This window comes from Rhinichthys klamathensis, unplaced genomic scaffold (assembly GCF_029890125.1).
Source record: "Rhinichthys klamathensis goyatoka isolate OS25496 unplaced genomic scaffold, OSU_Roscu_1.1 h1tg000549l_1, whole genome shotgun sequence".
Taxonomy (NCBI): domain Eukaryota; kingdom Metazoa; phylum Chordata; class Actinopteri; order Cypriniformes; family Leuciscidae; genus Rhinichthys; species Rhinichthys klamathensis.
In genome coordinates, this window is record NW_026607020.1 from 566,971 (window position 1) to 576,799 (window position 9,829).

General features: G+C 35.9%; 1 protein-coding gene across 1 annotated transcript; it reads left to right on the forward strand.

The window, feature by feature from the left end:
- Positions 1 to 8,322, forward strand: ak3 (adenylate kinase 3). The gene is made up of 5 exons (XM_056238954.1): positions 1 to 327; positions 2,535 to 2,654; positions 2,741 to 2,913; positions 5,200 to 5,318; positions 7,957 to 8,322. The coding sequence occupies exons 1-5, from the start codon at positions 180 to 182 to the stop codon at positions 8,072 to 8,074; spliced, it is 678 nt and encodes a 225-aa protein (XP_056094929.1). The 5' UTR covers positions 1 to 179; the 3' UTR covers positions 8,075 to 8,322.
- Positions 8,323 to 9,829: the final 1,507 nt, after the last annotated feature.

Below are 9,829 nucleotides of genomic sequence, written 5' to 3' on the forward strand. Positions count from 1 at the left end.
GAAAAGGACGGGCTTAATCTGGGAATAAAACCGGAGTTGCGTATTTGTCGTTTCGATCGCTTATAGGACTGCGCATCCCTAGAATCACTTTCATATTGATTTCATAGGACTGCAGTGGTCGGAGAGATGCTGTGAATAGGAGATATTTCTTTAATTGCATATCTTCGAATAGTTGCATTATGGGTCTGCAGACCGTGTTCCGCGCGGTGATCATGGGGGCCCCGGGCTCCGGGAAGGGGACCGTTTCTGCTCGGATAGCGCAGACTTTCGGGCTCAAGCATCTCTCCAGTGGGGACTTGCTGCGGGCCAATATCGAGGCGAAGACAGGTACGACAGCTTCAGCACTGTGCTGTTCATTACATGACTCGTGAGTCGTGACTGATGTAACAGAATATATAACGGTTGAATCTTTTTGTCCCGTTCGCTACGACCGTAGTTTAACTTCCTACGCAGGCTGCAAAACTTCACGAACTCTGTTTTATGTTGAGCTTGAGCAGGATAATTAGAGGTTTCTTATCACCAGAACCGAGTCTAAACTTTGGTTGTGTCTCTAAACGTATTGAGCTTGCCCTATCTAGACAGCAGTTTTACACTTTTCCAGTGAGCTCGCGCGTGTGATGTCCAAAAATAACATGTCACCATAGACACAGCTTTTCTCTTATTTTTGTTTTGAAATGCATGGAAGAGTTAACTCTGAGTTCGCTGATATATTTTCTAGTGTGACATCGAGCACTTTCTTCCAGTGCTGGTGTTGATGTAAACACTGTCTGGGAAAACCATCTAAGTCTGTCTGCTGTTTACCTCAGGCGTTTACGTCTGTGGCATCACAGACTATACGTGTATTTTCAAATATTTGTGCTTTAATAGGGCTTTTGTTTAACTTTTGAGGGGGATGTCTTTCACCAAAGAATGTGCCCTGCATACTAAACATGTCTAAGAAAGAGACTTTGGCTGCAAATCACACCCAAGCCTGAAGGCTGAAGCAGACATTTGCGTCGAAACTCAGAAATGTAAGATTGGACTGTATAGTACACAGTGTTGGGCGAAGTTACTTTTAAAAGTAATGCATTACAATATTGTTACTGACTAAAAAAGTAACTAATTGTGTTACATAATTTTTTTAATTACCTTTTCTCACCTGGGCTGGGTTTGCTTGTTTGGTTTTTTATAAAAAAAAAAGAAACAAATATTATGTTTATATAAAAGTCATTTTTGCTTCTTATTATGGATAAATTGGATCATCAAAGGTCAGCAGCAAAGACATTGGTTAATAAAGTGAGATTAAATACATAAAGCATTTGTGTTATTTAACGTGTTTTATTATTGCAGGTTGTGTAATATTCTGAGTTTTCATTTCACTGTTTTTATTCATTTTTAGGAATACTGAATCTGTTTTTGTTCAAGTGAGATGAGTAAATGCTCACATTTGAGCATGAGACTAAACCATTATTATTATTATAAACCAGATTCAACATGAAACAAATGACCGTCAAATGAACCCTATATGCATAACACAAAAAGCCAGATATAGAGACATATTTCAATGAATATTTGAGTTTCATATATTTACAGATCAAAGTAGGACATTAAAAGGAGAATTCCCCAAAATGATAATTCTCTCATTATACATCATCACCCTCATGTCTTCCCAAAGAATGTTGGTAACCAAACATTTACCATTGGCTTCCATCATATGGACAAAAAACAGACATTTCTCAAAATATCTTCTTATAGAAACAATTCTTTTTCTTAAAGAAACAACAAGAGGGTGAGAAAATGTCAAAATGATGACAGAATGTTGATTATAGATTTAAAAAAATGACAGCATGCGCTTCTAAAAGCATATGCTTTTTTCTTAATAATATGCATATTTTGATACATTAATTGTCTGTGTTTTGAAAAATGATTTTGTACAGTGGAGGACTATTTAATTGAACAGTGAAAAAGCTAAAAATATTGAAAATGATGGTTGTGGTTGCAATCCGACACAAATGACTAAGAAAGAGCATACACACTCAGCACACTTACTAATGACGATCAGCGACAAAGAACTGAACAAAACAGGGTGGTATTCATTTATTACTAATGCTGTTATTAGAGTATTATTACTTTTGAACGATAGTGTAGTTATATACAGTATTATAGGCCTAAAATATGCAGCACTAAACTGAAATATCACAAAGGGTCACTCACAGGACGGTTATTACCGAGTTATTGAAATGTGTAGAGACACTAAAGTTCATGTATGAATGACTAAAGTTCATTGTATTGGTCACACATCATTTCCAATTGAATAGTTAATAGGAGCGTGGTAAAAGTCATTTGAGACTGAGGTAATGATCAACCTTACAGCCTTACATCACACTAGAAACCATGAATATGAGTAATGACAGACGCGTCATATTACTATCAATTATTTCATTGGTAAAATTAAATAAATACAACGTAAAAAATGAGTTCCTGACTATATTTATTTGTGGATTTCTTCTGTATTTATGGAATAACTCAATTCTGTCTCTTATGCACCTGGGCAGATTTGGGTCTTCTGATGAAGTCGTGTATCGATCAGGGTCAGCTGGTTCCTGATGATGTCATCTCGCGTCTCATCCTGTCCAGTCTGAGGGGAATCGAGCGGACCAGCTGGCTGCTGGACGGTACCACTCTCACCGCAGCGAACATGCTCTGCTATAGATCTTATGTGTATGATCTTTATTCATGCTGTGCCTCTGTGTCCTGGCAGGGTTTCCTCGCACCGGGGCTCAGGCCGAGGCCCTGGACGCCGTGTGTGATGTGGACTCTGTTATAAACCTGGATGTGCCTTTCCAGACCATCAGAGAGCGCCTGACGTCCCGCTGGGTGCACCTTCCCAGCGGCAGGGTCTATAATATAGACTTCAACCCGCCCAAGAAGCCGGTGAGTCCTCTGCGGCTGTTGAGATATTTACAATCCTGTTTAACATCACTTCAGGGAACTGTTGATAATTAAACGAAAGAAACAGGAAGTTGGCCACCTCTGCTCATATAAAAACTCCACAGTGACCTGTACACCTGTTAAGTTAACTTATTGTTGAGCATTTGTTTGAAACGGATGTCATAACAAATGTCAGTAGACCGATTTTAAAACGAGCGGTTCATTCATAAATCCGTAAGATCTTTCCTTCACGCTGTGGAAATACAAACCGAATGACAGAACAGAAAAAGAGGCCGGGCTACACTGGTCTATACTGCAAAAAATGCTGTGAAAATACATTCGATCAGTATTGCTGCCGTGATCAATAGAAATGTAAGAAAACATACTGAAAATGCTGTTTAATCCCTGTTTTCTGCAGGTAATAATAGTGCGACGTTAATTACGTCAGGTAAATGGTGCTGAGTTTTGTGAATTTGTTTGCCTAATTTGAATGAAGGAGGTGTGTTTGCACTAAAAGTACTAACATTGACCGTGGCCTGGTTAAACTGGATTGCAGGTAGTTATTGAATATTTGCTTTGTGCTGAAATGCTGTTCGCAAGAGTGAGGTGCATGTGAATTCACACCGAATGCTTAAAACAACCCTTAACGTACTTTTAAAAAGAGTATTGTTGCTTTGAAAGAATATACTTACAGTAAGTGCGAACTGAACGTACACTTAATTGCATGATAATTGCAATTAAATGAAAGTGTTATAGTTTAAATGTATATTAAATGCAATTAGCTGAACTTAGAGTGCTTTTTTAAGTGTACTTAATTATGACTTAAATACATTTTACATGTCATTTCATAATTCTATTGTCTTTGGAATATGGTTAAAGTGTACTGAGGAATGTACTGACAAGCATTTATGCTAAACTAAAATATACTGTTAATGTCATTTCTATTGAAACTTGTATATTCGTAATTACACTTTTGTAATGAACTGGCAAATCAAATTAGTACAATTTAAAATATATTAACTGTAAATGCAGTGTTGAGCAAAGTTACATTACAGTTAAAATGATAATCAAATACTACACGTACTTTAGCATGTTAGTCAACAGTGTACTTTAAAGCACAAAATATGATTTTTTAAAACAATGATTTAAAATAGACTTTAAACTAAAGCGTTTAATCTGACATGATTGCAAAGGGCACTTTTTAAAAGTGTACTTAAGTGTGTCAAGAAACAGTCATGAATGTGCACCCTTTCACTACACTTAAGTGGCCTTTTATTGCAGAAATGTTATATTATCTGCAAGTACAGTTTTTAAAAAATTGATATATACTTAAAAACATAGATCTGAACTACACTAACACTACAAGGGCACATTCAGTAAAATTAAGCACACTTTCTTTTCACAAGGTTTAATACATATGGTTAATACATAATACATATGTGATGTGTATATATAGATACGTTTTCTAGATAATATGCAATATAAATTAATTTTACAATTAAATTTATGTAATTTTTCATGTTTAAAGATTTTAAACATATAAACAAATTCTAACAAACAGTTTTTCTTTAAATAAAAATAAAAAAAACAGTAAAAAGTTTTTTTTTTTAAATGAAGCTGATATAAATGTGTGTGTGTGTGTGTGTTAAACTTGTTCTTGTGGTAAAAGTAGGTCATGGTATTTCACAACCTGAGCTCTCAAGACAGATAAGAACGCTTCTGTTTACTGAGGAACTTTGCTCTGATCCCTGCAATAAATCTGGAGCACAGACTTCCTGTAAATAAGTTAAAATATAGTTGCTGCTATACATTCAAAGAAAAAGAACCACGTCTAAGGGCAGGGAGTTTAAGAAAAGTAAAACTGAACAAAGAATGAGTAATACGCCGTTTACATGCAAGAGCTTCTAAAAGACTTTCCACCACAAAGCCTTTGAAGTCGCAAAGAGTTATGACTCAAAACTGTTTCAAAATGGTTATATTTTAGTCATCTTTGCAATCATTTCAAACAAGACAGCAATTCAGTGTGTTCTGAACTAATACAGAACAAGCCAAGTGTGAAACAGTGTTTGTCAGTGTTGCTCAAATACAGTTATGTCCACACAAACCTGCGTGTCTGAAGGTCAGCCGTGGAGTTGGACAACGCCTGCCAAGGCTTGTTGACTGTTTCAATACATGAACTCTTGAGCAAAGGCACCGTTAATTTGGCGTTTATGGCGCGTTTTAAAGTCGGGTGTTTGTGATGTCGTGTGTGTGCCTATAGAGCGTAATCATTGGTCTCTATTTGCACAGGGTCTTGATGATGTCACAGGAGAACCGCTGGTCCAGAGAGACGACGACAGTCCCGAAACTGTGTCCAGAAGACTGAAGGACTATGAGAGACAGACACAACCGGTTCTAGAGTACTACAGGTACTGTGCAGAAAGCTGTGTTTTCTTTATGATTTATGCTGAATGAAACAATGCAGTAACACACACCACAGAAAATATTGAAAGGAATAGTTCACCCAAATCCTGTCACTCTTTACTCACACGCATGTGCTTCTGAGATCTGTATGAATTTATTTCTTACATGGACCTAAAAGGAAGATGTTTAGCAGAATGTTCATGCTGCTCTTTTCCATGCAATGAAAGTGAGGCTTATGAGCTCCAAAACACACTCACAAAAAGTAACATTAAAGTAGTCTTAATTCTACATATGTAAAATCTATATGTAAAATCTTCAGAGGACGGATCAAGTTGTTATTTGCGGGATTAAGTTATGAAATCTCACTTGCGTTCTCTTGTACATTCAAATCGAAGCATGTTGCACCAGCTTTGATGTCATCAGGGGTTCATAAAACATTTTTGTCAGCCAAACCCCATAGAAGTAAAATATTAACTTTATTAAATATTAATATTTCATTATTAATACACATTAATACACAATAAACACATTTGCTTGTCCACAGTTCTCTGATGTTGGTTAATGGTCACATGACATGCAAGTAAATATATATATATATCAGAATATATTATAGAATATTAAAGGTGCCCTAGAATGTTTTTTTTAATTATTTTATAATGTTTCCTGGGTTACCCTTATAATGTTAGTATGTTTTTTAGATAAAAAATAATCATAATTTAGAAATAAATGGCATTTTTCCTAGCCTGCTTTTAGCCTCTGATTTGAACTTTGAAGGGGCGTGTCTGCTGTGGGATTCAGTGTAACCGCGGCCACTGCTGTGATTGGCTGACATGCTTGCATATGAAATAGCTACGCATTACATGTGAAACTCTCTCCCGAATACTTTTACTACTGCTATTATACGTTTTTACTATAACAGCTATCGAGATTAACGAATCGTGAGATGTTTTTTAAGTATTTAGATCTATTCCCATCACATAAAATGTTGCCGTGATGAGCATTGAGCAGATGACAGTGTGTTGATCGCGAGAATGAAGATCTTATCATTGCAAAGCAGTTTCTGCACTCTCTCTGCTTTCACCAATGCAAACACGATGATGTAAATACAGTAAGAGCTTCGTTGTGCAGTAACGTGCGTCATTTAATTCATAACGAGTTTGGCAAGTGTCCAGATAAACTCGCGCTGTGTGGAAAGATTGTTCTTTGATCGCTTTCTGTATATAATTTGTTCACAATTTAAATACGATTATTTTCATCCTACTAAAAGAAACGATGTGAAGCTGATATTTTAGTCTCTGGCTTGACTTACTTATGCATAAACAGTATTGAACGATTTTGAGAGAAAGATTACCTGTCTGAACTTGAACAATTACACATCAGAAAGTGTTGCTTGGTAGCTCGATCCGAGGCCAGCTCTGTCGGTGAAATGTTTGGAAATTTCCAGAGAAAATAAAATTAACCCATTGTTTCTTCAGAGGCTCAGATGAAGGAACTAAAAAATACTTTTGTGTTCATGTGTACATCCACACTGAGCAACTGCCATGCTTCGGCTGCGCAGTTCCGCCTGGCATTGAGGGCTGGCATTATGCAAATATTTGGAGGCGTACATATTAATGATCCCGACTATTGCGTCACAGTCGGTATTGTGTGGAGAACCGACCGTTTTTCAGGGGTGTTTTTCATAAACGTGAATTAAATGAGAACGCAAAAACAGTCCAGTTTGAGATTCACTCTATGTCATGTCCATGCACTGAACTCTTGTTATTTGACTATACCAAGGTAAATTCAATTTTGAATTATAGGTCACCTTTAATTAGTTTTATTTTGACTTTATAGTCAAAGTTTAAAAGTGGACTCGAACCTCTTTTTAGTTGTAAACGTGTCTCACTCCATATTACATTATTTACAATGGGGTTTTAGGAACCTAATCAAGTTGTAGAATAATAATGAATATTATTAGTTTAAATATATTGTTTCAAAGTAATTGTTCATGCTGCCTTAAACCTTTAAGTTTAGCCAACTTAGATATTTGAGTTATCTCAAAAAAATTGTGATTGCTAATTGCAACAATCATTTTTTTTAACAATGTATTGTTATTATTATGTTGAACTAATAACAGAAATGAAGAATATATATATTTATATATGACATATTCTCCTGTAAAAAAATAAATATTTGTTTATAATAATTTTATTTTACACCACAAGTTACAATACTAATATTTATGCCCGCCTAAATTAAAGCCTCAAGCTTTAAATATTTCAAACATTCGTGCTTTTATTTTGGCACAGTACTGCTGATAACTGTAGTCTTCTGCCCACAGAAATGTTGGAAACCATGAGAATGTGTAAATCAAGTAATCCTAGCGCAGGTTGCGTTCCCGAGATGCTGAATACAGTGAATCGTATCACAGTTATCATGCAGCTCCTATTATTTTATTGTACATTCGATATAATCAATCCCCTGTTTGGGAGTTTGGGAAACCCTGCATTACATCAACGGTCATTGGTTCTCCAGTGTCTGGTCAAAGGAGGAACATCATTTTGGGGATGATAATGAACTATTCCTTCAAGCTGGACTGAGAGTGTAACATCACATGAATAATAATGTGTTTAAGTCATTACGTGTGATATATTTTAACAGGAGTAAAGGAGTGTTGGAGACATTCTCAGGAACTGAAACCAACAAGATATGGCCTCACGTTCATGCCTTCCTGACCAGGAAAATCCCAGGAATCCAGCAGGCTATGGGAAAAGCCTGATTCTACAACAAAACACAAGGACTTTTACAACACCTGAAGTACACTGTCTGAAGAAGCACAACGCACCTCTGTGGCCTGAAGCGGTCTACTGTATTTACACGCTGAAGCCTTTAGTGTCGCAGCTGGTTTATGACAAGTTAGTGGCAAACTAAAGGTTTATCGTCAAACTGGTCTTCTGAACACTAGCGCTGCCATCTTAAGCAAACAAACTAGCTTCGAGTGTTATAGGCATGCTAATAGTCGACTCTTCCCTCGTGCTTAACTGAAGTTGCTGCAAAACGCGGCAGCTACAAAAACATTCCTGTTTAAATCTCATTCAGGAGTTTTTATGAAGTTCTCGGATGAATGCAGTGCAAAAATATTTTTCAAACCTGTACCGCACATTTTGTGTGAACCACTGTGGCCTTTATTAGCAAAAACAATCTAATTACTAGTCTGATGATCGCGTAGCAATGTTTAATTGTAGATTGAATGAATACTATTAACAGAGTCCATATTTTTTCATATACAAAATAATGTTATTTTTTAATTAAGAAAGGTTATTGATACAGTAATCATTAGGGAAAGAAATTCTATGTGATCAAAATGTCAGAAAATGCTGTTTTATAAGTCCTTTTGTATTGATAAAACACTATTGTGTGGTTGAGGAGTCCTAAGTGCAAATCATTAACTATAAAACAGTTTGTGAATCACTGTATACATTGTTGTGACTGAAAACCCTGCTATTGAATAATGGATAAATTATTAAATGTAATGTAACGTTACTGAATGTGATTTTAGAAAGCGGACCTTTGAAACAACTGCAATAAACAGTGAAGCTTGACTCTTTTTAGTTTGTTTTGGTAGTGAAGCTCTAGATTTTTATGTAAATAATCACACGGTTTACATTATATGTTTTGTACCAAAAGATTGGCCGAGTAAGAGAGATAATAACAATAAAAATAAAGTATACATTTTTCTTATCAATGTCACTAGTAATTATCCAGTATTTTCTCAATCACTATCTCCCACGTAGGTTCATACAACACCATATATATATTAACTTAAGATCGTTACATTTTATGACCGATGCGTTATGTTCCTTTTGATGAGTGGACGTGCTAAAAGAAGCACATATTGTATATTTTATCCTACTTGTAAAACCCACTTACCTCACGGCCAAAAAAAAAGCCCCTCCCCCATAAACAACGTTTTAAGCCAGAGTTTATTGTGCGCATGTCATCATAAGGAGAATCCCTCTCACAGAGAGCTAGCAAAACATTTATAGTGCTCGCATGTTATTTTAATAACGGTGAAATAAAACGTTTCAAGCATTCAGCGATACTGTGGGTCTAAAGATTTAGTTCAGTTTGTTTGATCTGCTCGTAAAAGACTTGCACAATATCACCACATTTATTATAACACAAATCCTAGGTTTGCTGTAAATGTGTGCAGTACAAGCAATGCAAACAGCTTCTGCAGGGTTTCAATGAATACGTTTCCTAAAATCTGGTAAGGGAAAGCTCTCAAAATCTTATCCTGAAGGACAATTCACCCAAAAAAAGTACATTCTGTCATCGTTTTGCATAACCCTCATGTTGTTTCAAACATGTATGACTTGCTCTCATCTGTGTAGAACGCAAAATATTATATTATACATATTTAGAAGAATGTTTTTTGGTTTTAACCATATATTGAAAGTCAATGGGGTCCAAAACAACATTGTTTGGACCCCATTGACCTTCATTGTATAAATATATATATATATATATCTTT

Coding starts and splice junctions, on each gene's coding strand:
- ak3 (XM_056238954.1), top strand. CDS start 180: ATGGGTCTGCAGACCGTGTTCCGCGCGGTGATCATGGGGGCCCCGGGC. Junction 328..2,534: donor CAATATCGAGGCGAAGACAG/GTACGACAGCTT, acceptor GCACCTGGGCAG/ATTTGGGTCTTCTGATGAAG. Junction 2,655..2,740: donor GACCAGCTGGCTGCTGGACG/GTACCACTCTCA, acceptor GTGTCCTGGCAG/GGTTTCCTCGCACCGGGGCT.